This window comes from Lagopus muta, chromosome 4 (assembly GCF_023343835.1).
Source record: "Lagopus muta isolate bLagMut1 chromosome 4, bLagMut1 primary, whole genome shotgun sequence".
In the NCBI taxonomy this organism is placed as follows: Eukaryota; Metazoa; Chordata; class Aves; order Galliformes; family Phasianidae; genus Lagopus; species Lagopus muta.
The window spans coordinates 49090087-49102322 of NC_064436.1; the positions used below are offsets into that span (position 1 = coordinate 49090087).

The 12236-nt window shown below is 38.8% G+C and overlaps 1 protein-coding gene across 12 annotated transcripts in view; it reads left to right on the plus strand.

The window, feature by feature from the left end:
• Positions 1 to 12236, plus strand: part of APBB2 (amyloid beta precursor protein binding family B member 2) — a 149306-nt gene that overhangs the window by 101472 nt on the left and 35598 nt on the right. For all 12 annotated transcript variants that reach the window (XM_048941313.1, XM_048941312.1, XM_048941317.1 and 9 more), the window contains 2 exons: positions 7308 to 7454; positions 10876 to 11003. In XM_048941313.1, the coding sequence (XP_048797270.1) occupies positions 7308 to 7454; positions 10876 to 11003 (275 nt within the window). The remainder of the gene's footprint in view (positions 1 to 7307; positions 7455 to 10875; positions 11004 to 12236) is intronic.

Here is a 12236-nt window from a genome sequence, read left to right on the forward strand (position 1 = left end):
AAAAATGCTGAGTGTGTATTGATGTGTATATGTATTTATGCACGTTATGCATATACATGATGTGTAGTACATATACCCAATTTAAAAACAGCATGATAAAACTTGGTGGGTTATTTGTGTGTCGTGAAAACTAGATTTATGGAGGAAGTTAATCTAAGAATAAATTGAAATGGAACATGGTGTTGAATGACACAGCAGTGTTTAGATAGCTCTAACCAGTACGCACATTTATTTTGGTAGTAGTTCTCAGTTCACTGTAGAGCAACAGAAGTCTCCAGTGCCAGTATTTCTTGCATTTCAACAAAGAAAAGAGGAGTGGAAAGTAACAATTATCACTTAAGAATATAAAAACTTGAGATATACATTGCATAGTGATACTATTTCACTCCTCATGGGGCGTACAACATTCCATAGCTCTGCAGTGCTGCAGGGAGACAATGGGACAGTGAATGGGGCCTCAGGCATGGGAGGCCACAGGGGCTTGTGAATCAAGATTCATCAACTTGAGATTCATGTTCATTTGAGTCTCTTTCAACAAGTGGAATGGATCAGAAGTGTTCTAACTTATTGACTTTGGATGCTGTCATATAATTGCTGGAAAAAAAAAAAATTGCTCTTTAAAATGTTGTTTCTGCAGAGACATGAAATCTTGACAGCTCAAGACAAGTTTTTTTGCTATGGATTCATTACATTTGAGAGTTCACATAAGGACTTATTCTTTTTAATTTTTTTTTTTTTGCCTTTTTGTCTTTTTTCTTCAAGTTGAATATCATGCATTCTACCTTTGAAAGTATGTATAATAGTGCTAAGCAAAGTGCTTCAAGCTGCATTAAAACCTCTCACATCCATCTGCCTGCAGAAGAGAGCCCTCATCAGAAAAGTAAATATGTAACATGGTTAAAGATAACAAACACAAAACATTAGTTTTTAAGAAATGAATGCACACATTCTTCCTTACCCTACAAATTCCTGCAGGGCTTGTCTTTACAGACAAAGGAAATGTGTATTTGTTGGGGTCTCTTGTGTGTTGAATATTCTAGTTGTGCTCAAGTTAGTCTATAGTTCAGTTATTCTACAAGATAGACCCTAATTTGAGCTTTCTTGTAACAGTCATCCTGTGTTGGTTTCTGGTGAAAAGTGTCTGCCTTTTCTTTACAGAGGAAGCGTTTCTGTTATTTCACTATATTACAATGAAACTCAAAACACTATGTGTTGCACAAAGCAAAGTCTGTAAACCTATCTCTTCAGGGTATGAAGTCAAGTTAACTGCGGAGCATCTGAAATCTAAGCCTGTTCTTCACTGAGCTGATGTTAATTTCTTCTTCAGAACTGTATTTAGCAAAAGGGTATTAGTAGAGAATAATGACGTCTGTTCCATTTTGCTCAACTGGCTAGGTTTTTCATTTGATTCAGAAATACCATAATGAAAAGAAATTGGGATTCATAAAAATCTTGAACCAGTACAATGGCCCTGCAATGCTTTCTTGCCTTGATGGAGCACATTTGACCTCTGGCTGTGAGCCAGAAGGCATCACTGAAACAAATATTAAACTGGAAGAGAGCCACTGCTGTCAGCCTGCGTGTTGGAGTCTGAGTGTCTGGAGAAAAATGAGGCTGCAGTGTCTTGGAGAAATGAGCAAGGGACTGTCAAAGCAGAGAGTTCAGTTGACCTGCACTAGAGATGTAATTTATTAAAAAGGTTTATTTGTAGTGTTATTAAAGCCCTCCCATTTTGCTCCACAGAAGTTGAGTTTATTGTCATCTGCTTTCAATAGCAGTTATTATTTCTTAATTCTGTTGTGATTTGAAAATGTACTCTTGGTTTTGTATGATACACACATTTTCAGCAATTCAGATAATACATCATGAACTGAAAAGCAGAAATATTAAAAAATGCTTACTAGTTTTGATTCTGCAGTTTGAATTTTTGGTAATTAAGAATTTTCACGTAACAACTGAATATTTCTATGAGAAAATGGATATGCAGCAATCTGTTCACATTATTTGAAGTACTTGCTTGTTCATTAATTGCATAGCAACATCTCTTTATTCTCTTGTTACTCAGTTTAGCTTTGATCATTTCCAATACTTTCATCTGAAATCAATGCAAGTTTTCTTGATGTGTAGCAGGCAAATATATTGGAACTCATTTATTTCCCAGGATACAGTAGCTATATTTTATCTTCCAAAGCGTAAAGCAGTGTGTTAGTTTGCTTTACTTTTAAACAGTTAAAGATGATGTAAGTGGAATTTTCAGAAATGTGCTGGCTGCACAAGAAGTGGTTAATTGTGTGACCTACATGCTGCGGCACAGGCACCAGTCTGCTCAGTGGCCTGTGATAGAAGACCTTATTAGATGCTGTAATGATTTACTCGTATGTTTATCTGCAGACAGATATAACCTTTAAAAAGGAAAAGCATGAAGGGAAACAAAAGAAAATTGCTCATATTAAAGTCCTGTGGAAGTAGAGAAGAAATTAATAGCATAGATTTAAATCCCCAAGGAATATACACTCAAGCATAGTTTTTCACAGTGATACCAGCAGCAATTTAGATTGCTTTTAATCTGTGTTTTAGGCATGTCCCTCGGTTTGTTGTTCTCAAGCTGATGTTCTAATGTAATTTTTCCTTGTCATTTGATCTGGTCTTCCTGTGCCCTTATGATCCGTCCAATTTCCCATACTACTTTGACTTCTGTCTTGCAAAATTGATCTCTTGTCCTCTGCCTAGTGGAGGATTGTATTTGCTTTAGTTTTCCTGATACATTTATTTTTTTCTAACAGTGCCTGTTTAGCACTACAACAGCTAGAATGTGCTGTTGCTTGGGTGCAGAGATGCATCATGATTCCCCGTACCTGGAAAAGCTCTCCCTGGCTTTTCCTGGTGCTCCCACTGAAAGAGCTCTCATGGAGCAGAACCGTACCAGGTGGTGGAGCGGTCTGTGACACCAAAGAGCAGGAGCATGAACCACCACCATTCACTGAACTCATTCAAACCTCAGTCTGGGGGGATGTTTCAGAGCGACCTGCACTGCCAGAGAGGTTTACAGTGTTTAGATTACAGAGTTTAGATTACAGCGTTTATGAGTTTGGTTTTTTGACTACAGGCCATTAACATTAATTAGAACATTAATTAGATTTGCATCTGTGCAAACATATGCTCCCTGAAACTGGGAAAGTGGGTGGGGATTTCTGTGTTTTCCTTTCTGCTCATCTGATTCTTCATGGGGCAGAGTGTGTTCAGGTGGCTTTCTTTGCCTGTCTTTTCTTGCAGCACACCTTATGCACTGCTTAACAGGAAAAGTGAAGTCTCCGCCTGAGATGAGAGTACAAGATTGTTGTCATACTGCAGTTTAAATGTTTGCATTTAGCTGCCTCAGACATGCTGTGCTCATAAAATCAGACAGGATTTCTGAAAGACACAGTCGGGATGAGGAGCAAGCATTCTCCTTGCATTCATCCTCTGCCCACTTCCAGCCGAACCAAGAATAAAGCAATGTCCATGTGATCCCCATGCAGTGCACCATTCCTAAGTCTGCCTTTCTTCCTGCTTTGTTCTTCAGCTTTCTTTAGTTTGCTTCAGACCTAGTTTTCTTGGCAGCTCTTGGAAAGAGTCTGGGGACAGTGGATTAATGCAGGCAGGAAAATCATGTTCTATTTATTCAGATACATTTTTCCAAATTGTTCTTTTTAGACATCAAAATGTAAGATAATGCAGAGTGTCCTGACCTGGAAGAGAAAATGATATGATGTTATTTTGTAAGTTAATTGTGAAAATACATAACGTGATATAAAGGCTATTTGTTAACTCCCTGTGAGAGAAATAGAGGGAGTCTACTGTAGGCCAGAAGTTAGCTTCTGGATTACCTTGAAATTATAATTTGCCAATAATTAGCTGTGAGCATTGAGCAGGGGTAGTTAACTAGCTGAAGTTACCAGGGACGGCTGCTTTAATGAGCTTGTCAACTCTTAGCCAAGGAGAGCTGCCCTCAATGCTTTTCAGCGTGGCTGGCTGTGACTGCACGCATTAGTTCCAGGAGAAAAGAGGGTGCATTAGCTGAGCTCACTCAGCTCAAAGGCAGCATTTTTTCTCTTGGCTAGTAAATGTGGCTGATGGGAGCTGAGAAGCTGTGGTGCCACGTTACAATGCTAAGAAAGCAATGGTGCTGTCATCGCTAACTCAGCTGACCCTAATTTAAGAACTAGGTCACACCTGAAGGGAGAGACTGGGTGGATTGTTTATGTTGGGTTTTGTTTTCTTTTGTTTTAAAAAGTACCTCTAAGCCAAATAAGAAAACAGGCAAAATCTCTGCAAAACAAACAAACGAGTAAAACACAAAGTGGATCTTTTGTCAGATTTTTAAAGGTACTAGCAATACACAGAGAGGGGAATGCAACATGCATGCGCCCACTTTTTCTGCCATCCTCCTTGTGAATGTGTGTGTGTGTTATATGATTTTGTTGTCTACTAGACTGATAATAAATGAGCTGTGGTATGTAATGCGCATTACTCATATTACTTTGTGCAGAAATCTGCATGAAAGTCTATGTCTGAGTCATGCCAACATGTGTTGAAGCCAAATAAGAAGAGTTTTCTTCTTCAGGTTTGTTTGGAGCAAACAAGCACATTTGTTTGTGTGTGCTTAGAGCCACAGGCATCATGCTACTTCGTACACAGTGTTGCATCTTTCTGGGTTTTACTAAGAGGTCTGCTTTTTTGTTTGTAGAGAGTTGTTGGGAAATATGCTTTTCTGATAAAGTTGTTGTGAGACATTTAATTTAGTTAATGATAAGAGCTTCTTATAAAACACATAAACAAAGATTTGCCAGGTGTCAGAAGCCAACTGGTTTTCCCTCACGTACCTGGCCTGGACACACTGAGAGGGACTTGGAGACAGGAGAGGATCCAAACCCTTCATGCAAAGGGGGAATACGTGGAAAATGGACAACAGAGAGTCTCATTCAGCTTGCTCTGCTGTCATGACAGTGAGCTGCAAAGGGAAAGAAATACAGCAGGTACCAGCACTGGAGAATTCAACATGAGAATAAAAGTGCCCAAGGGGGAAAAAAACAACAAAAACAAACAGTTCACCATCTTTACTCATAAGAAGTGTGCTTGCTGTCAACTTGAACTGCTTAAGATATACTCCGTTCAGTGCAGCTATTTTTATCTCTAGTTTGAAACCGGCTTACATATTGCGGATTGAGATATGGAAAATAATAAGGAAATAATGTGTTTATTACATCTATTTAGTTTTTCACTTCTAAGCTGATTTAGAAAATTATCCACTCTGCTAATATTCTGTGATTCAATGCAGTATTGAAATGTATGTTAAAAAAAACCAAAAAAACAAAAAACAGAGCAACCTTCTGGCACAGTAAAAATTCTGTATTTAAAAAGCTTGCAAATATAAATATTTAGTACCCCAATGGGATCACAGCACTTTTAGCAAGATTCATGAGCATCTGATGTGCCAAAAATAATTCTGCAGTCTTACGATTGGGTGACCTGCTAATTGCTAAGAAGTGGTTGTCCGAGTACCTTGCGTAGCCCTGAAGTGAAGAGAACCCTTCAGTAGTGACTTCTCCATTATCTCCTCCCTTCTCCCTCATCTCTTTTTTACCTGAATGTCAGTGCTTTTGTGGCTTTCCAGCAGGCTGCATAGGAGGAGAATTTGCTTATTAGTTCCCTTCTTTCCTTTTTTTTTTTGGGGGGGGGGGGGGGAGGGGGGGTAGGGAGAGCTAATAAAAATGTAGAAGCATGGGAGTTTGGGTTTTTGTTGGCTGCTGCCTTAGTTGAGATGCATTGCTGTATGTGCTCGGAGCAGTTCCAGGGGTGCAGGAGGCAGGCTGCGTGCTGACCTCTCAGCACTTTTTAGGGGAAAACAAATGAACATTCAGCATCTACTTTAGCACCACATGCTGATTTCTTTACTGTGTCTCTGGGCAGGACGGGGCACTAAGTGCTGGACTCTGCCATCACAGGGTCAGCATTGTGCCCAGACCTAACAGGGAATCAGATTTCCTGAAACAGTTGCAAGTTAGTTTGCCAGAACAACATAGGATTTAAGGACACTGTTACATTTCAGAAGAAACACGTCAAAGCAGAGTACCAAGGGCTCAGTACTAATGAAGTTCAAACCTCGGTCCTCTCTGGAAAGGAGAGGCAGAGGATGAAAAAACAGATACACTACAGCAGATTTTCAGTGATTAACTCCAAATTGTCTCAGTTCTGCTTTTATAATATATGCCCCAAAATCCTGCACCTCCACAGGGCAGCATCGTGGTTTGAATACAGGGAGTGCAGCTACATGTCAGCATGGGACACCACCCCTTCACTGACTCAATTAAAAAGCTTCTTTTTGTTACTCCAGCAAAACTGGAATGAAAAGATGGGATGAGATTTTTGGTCTGCTGCCATATAAATACCTAGAAAGTAGCAGGAATTGGATATTGGCTCAGGAACTATTATTGATGAACTTTTTAGGGACCATCACAGAAGTGTGGCGTACCTGTTAGGAATGTACATCTGTTGTGCATCTTTTGCTGGCAGTGCATGGCGGCTTGAGAATGAGGTACTCACAGTGTTCTCTGGGTCAAATCTTGGTCTCTTACACAAGCTCCCACTGATTTAGCATTAAGCCTGTATTTAACCCACTGTAAAACCTTGAGAGCAAATGTGGTTTGGTTTGTGCTTGTTTTTCAAAAATTAATTTTTTTTATTCTTTACTTCAGTAAACCCCAGTAGGGTAGAGATAGGGCCACTGAATTTCTCCCATTCTGTTTTGCGTGCAAAAAGCACCGTATGTGCAAAGTAATACTGCCTTGGATTGTTCTGCCAACTCAGTGCTCTGGTTGTCTAAACACCCTTCTGCTTAAAGAACTGTATAATTAGTTTTGTGTTAAAGGTCATTTTTCATTTCTTCTGGAAAAAAGCCTCCTGCTTTTCCGTTACGATATTTTATTGTTTTGTTAGGACTTTGAATTGTTTATTGTTAACTACCTTACTTAAGGTTACTATAAAAATGATTGTTGTAATCTACAAAAAAATAATTTTCTGCTTAAAAGGTAGACATATACTGCCTGTGTACGTAGGTATGCTGTAGACATGTATCTACAAGGTAGAGATATACTGTGAGTGATTTTCACAACATACATACTCCAATAGCTCAAGATGCTAGCTTAACTTTCCTTTGTACTCTATCTATGGCTAGTTTTTCCATTATTGCTATGTGTGTGTGTTTGTCACAACAGTCAGTGTGTTGTGTGCTATGATCCACATTCAGATTTTTTTTGTTTCTTTTTTAGTGCTTTGCTGTGCGCTCTCTGGGCTGGGTAGAAATGGCAGAAGAAGATCTTGCTCCTGGAAAAAGTAGTGTTGCTGTAAACAATTGCATCAGACAACTCTCTTACTGTAAAAATGACATCAGAGACACCGTTGGCATTTGGGGAGAGGTAAGAATACGTGAACTTCAATTCTTGGAATGTGCTTCTTGTGCTGTAAAATAGTTTGAAAGAACAACCCTTAAGACAAATATTTCCATATTCTGTGTTTAGATTTCCCTATCCCAGTTAGCTCTGTTGGAACTGTTCAAGGATAGTGCTGACATGTTTGTTCCAAACTGCTCAGGACAAAAGGTACCCCCAGAGACATCCCTTTAATGTTTACATCTTCACTAGTACACATCTGTGTAGAAGCAGAGTTGTGGACACGCAAGCAAAACTGTTGAATCCAGTGGAATCCTTCTGGACAGAGGTTTTAGAGTGATGCTCTGGAAAACATTGTCACATGCTTCTCAGTGACAAAAGGGCTTTAAGGAAACCCAGACTGCTGTGACCGTGTTTCTAACATGTCTGATGAAATTGAGAATGATGGACAGATGGCTCATTTTCAGATGATTACATATCAGTCTTTCAGAAGGAAATGAATTTCATTAATTTCTCTGTTGTTTCCTCTCCAATAACTCTTGAAAGCGTTGACCAGCGTTCCTCAACTAGATGGATGTCAAATTCCCACGCACTGAGGAAAAAACAGAGAGATCAATTCTCTTTACCACTCTCTTTGCAAGTTTGTAATTCCATCCATTTTTCAGATGACAGAACTTTAATCAACTTGAAATATATCAGCTCAAAGCCATGTTTTACTTTGGTTTAAGAGTTAATACATTTTTCCATATTCTTCTCTATCAATTGCACTGGTCTTTATTCAAAACTCTTGCTAGTTTTCAAGCCAAACTGGTGAAAAGTTGTGTCCTCTTGAAAGGAATTTTTAATTAATTATTTTTAATTTTCATTTAAAAAGTAAACATTAGCACAGTGAAACAGTAGAGACACTGTGCTTGAATTGGTGGCCTCTGAAGTAAATCGCCATCTTGATTTTTAAAAGAAATCATTACAACATTTTTTTTCTGCTGACAAGGTAGTATTTCAAGATTGGAAGAGGCACAGTTTAGAGAGGAATCTGAAAAGCATGTGGTTCTCATTGACACATCACATAGAGCAGAAATCTATTACAGAGCTAGGGCAGATGGCTGCACATAGGGGTTTTAAGATTGCCTCAAGATTTATTTTAGCTAGAATGTAATGAAAGTGAAATTGAGACTAGGGTCATCCTATGTTTTCTTGATTACAAAATCAAGAAATAGAATAGCAAATCACCCTGAATAAAATTCTGACCCTACAGAGGCTTTGTCATTGGCTTTAATGTAAGATTTCCTGTCACCTTTGGAAGAAGATCTGTGTAAGTTTCTAACTTCTGCAGTTCTCTATGATGTAAAAACAAACAAAAAAAAAACTCATTTGTTTGTACTGCTACTTTGCCATGCATTACATTCTCCTACCTCATAATGTCACTTACATAAACAAGACTTACTGTTGCTATTGGCCTGTATACCACCATACATAGCACCTCCTGAAAGCTGTTGGACCTGAGTCTTTCCTGTATTCACTTTCCCTTCCTGATCCTTCCTGTGAGAGCCATCCTCAGCACGCAGCTTCAGGTCTCTGCAGCTATTCAGCCATCTGAGACGGTCATGTTCGAGCTCCCCGCATGTCTGAATCACTTCTTCATGCCCCGTGTGGTATTTCCATCTATGAAATAGCTTCAGTATATAAAGCAACAAAACTTAGCAAAATATATTGCTTCTGGCTGCAGCTAATCTATCCCTTGAGCGCTGCAAGGATAATTGACTTATGTTACTTATCTGCCCATTTTCCAATCTTTTCCAGCTAATTTGGATTTCATTTTATTACTGTAATCCCAATGTATTTTGCATGATGAACAGATTTTACCTCCTTGTAATAATTTCCTTCTGGAATAAATACATAAGTAGAAAATGGGTTCAAAAAGCAATTTTTTAACACTCGGTAATATTCCTTGCACAAACGATTTACTGCTTCTGACTTCCAAGCACATTTCTTGCTCTTTTTCTTTGTGGTTATTCTATTTTCTGTTTGGTTTCATTCCCATCCACCTATGCTATCCTAGCTTATTTTGTTTCCCATGTTTTTGTCTCATTTGCACACATGGTTACTACAGCTAAACAACATCTTTGTCTAGGCACCAAGCTGCATACCAGCCTGCATCCCTTTCCCCTCCTGCACCCCTTGAGTACTTGTGTTGCAAGCTCTGTGTCACAGTGCCCTTTGAATGATCATTAGGGGACTTGGGGCTGGGAGAAGTGATCAGTCCCATGAGAGGCAGAAAGCAAAAGCTGAGCACCTGTGATTCAACACCTGTGGTTCACCACCTTCCCCCCATCAGTGGGCAGTGTCTGCCTCTCCCTGAACTGGCCTTGAATCCCTGAGGTCAGGGTGGCATCAATGTATGTCATGTAAAAACACAAAAATCACACATCATTAAAACTTGAACCACAGTAAGCAGGCAGAGAGAGAGTTTCTGTGTCACTGAGGTGAAGAAAAAGGTCATTTCTGAAACATTTGTCAGTGGGAAGTCAGAGCTTTTCCATTCTTTCTGTTCATTTATAGATTCTAGCACAATAGAGGAGAAACAAATTACTCCATATTTAGCTCATAGTTCCCTCATTTTTATCAGCAGGAGCTTGTGTTAAGTCTCAAAAGTGGGTCCAGGATCATTTCCATGAGATTCCAGTCTTCAGCCTCTGAGAAGAGAACTATTAGATGTGGCAAAAGAAGCAGCAGACTTTTTGCAGATGCTAGCAATAGGAGGAAGATTAGCATTTGTGAATTAGCATCAAAAGGAAAATTGCTTCTAAATTTGTTTCCTCTATGGGAATAAGCATTCTCCTTGTTCTTATGCACCAGTAGAGTTAGCGAGAAACCCTGGCTCCAGGATTCTGCACTTGCTGGCAGAATTTTTGTTCATTCCTCACTACCAGGTTTTCCTCTTTAAGTAATCTTTCTTTAAAGAGTATCATATAAGTAAAAGACAGCATACAAATAGCTGTCTGTTCCCATGGCCCATTGGCTAAAGTTTATGGAAACAAAGCACGTACTGTGTGAGAGAGGGAGCTCTGCCCTAGGTGTGGATGGGGATTCATGCAAACATTTACTAGCAACGTGGTTCTTCTATATTTGAAAGAATGTATTGAAGATAGGATAAACAAATGATTTGTTGAATAACTCACTAGCTTGCATTTAAACGAGTCAAACAGTTGCATTTGAAAGTTAGCTTTTTGTGATTGGGATCTTTTAAAAATACATTAGTAGCAGAATGCTGTGTTAGGTCTTTTTCACATTGGAACTGGGCAAACGTGTTCTTAATTGCTTTTGGAACAAATGTAACTTGGCATCAATTTAGAGGATGCAAGGCTTAACAATGTAGGCATAACTCCTTAGTACTAATCAGTTTGAGAGGAGGACGTGCTCTGTAACTGTGCATTTTCTGGAGTTGCAGGGCAAAGACATGTACCTGATATTGGAAAATGACATGCTGAACCTGATCGACCCCATGGATCGTACAGTTCTTCATTCACAGCCCATAGTGAGCATCAGAGTTTGGGGAGTGGGTCGTGACAACGGCCGGTGAGTCTGCACTCTCTTTGTTCCTACTGATTTTGTGCTTTTTGTGACTTGCTGATATCAAGTACAGATATGCCAGGAGTAAGTTGCGTATCAAACCTGTTGAGCAATTGTGACTCAGAGGTAATGAAAGGATGGGCAAATTCTTCTTTTTCTTACCTGTGCTTTTTTTTTCTTTCTTTTTTTTTTTTTCAATTTCTACTTTTCGTAGTCTATCACTGATATTCTGTTTTACTAAACCTGTGTTGAACAGGCATTTCAGATGAATTCAGCTGTATGCATAAAACTGCATATGCAACTTTACTTCATTTATGTATGCAATACATTTTTTACATGGAACTATGTTTTCAAAAATGGCCCAATATTTCTCATGACTCCTCATTTTTCTGTGTCTTGTATGTGTTTGTTTCTTTGACTAAAGGAAAAGTTTGATTGATTCTCTTGTCATAAGGAGCAATCCCAAATGCATGCTTCAAGGCTTTCCTGAACTGGAGCCAGTGTTCCACTAGTTCTCATTCCTGACTGGTCTTTTGGAAACAGTCTTGCTTTCCATGTAACACTGGCTGCAGGAGCAGGATTGTGAAGGTGGCTTATATAAAGCAGGATAGCAACTTGTTTCTCTATTCCAATGAGTGTTTTGTCTATCAAAAATGTTTCCACTCACATAGAGCAATTCCAGAATTTTCAGACAGTGCTCCTTCCAAGTAGTAAGGATTTAGACACAATAAAGAACTTATGTTTTTTGTGCTTATGTTTGATTATTTGGATGCTCAGTATGAAAGTATCTATTTTTTGTCTCTGATTTTGGCTAAAATTAAATCCTGAAATTTTTTTTTGAGTACGAGATTTGGCAAAACAAAGTTTCTGATTATTTTTGGTTAAATTTCTAAAAGGAAAGATATTGTTTCTGTGACCTGATTTTGTCTTTCTAAACTTATTACTGCTACAAATGACTGATGTGGATGTGTTCATTTATTATTTATTTCTTTATTTTACTGTTTTTTACTTCCATTGGTGCAGATTTTTGAGAGATCTGGAAGAGCAAATCCAGTTTGAAATGGTGGGAAGTAAAGAGCTTTTTACTTCTTATGAATAAACCATTACAGTGCTTTGTTTGCTTTAGAAAATGAGAGCACATTTCCCTTCAAGTCAGATTTTGTAGCAGCTTGCTTTGGTCAGGAAATAAGAGCATTTTAAGGAACATCTGAATGTGATGCAGCTTAGGAAGTTAGCTTT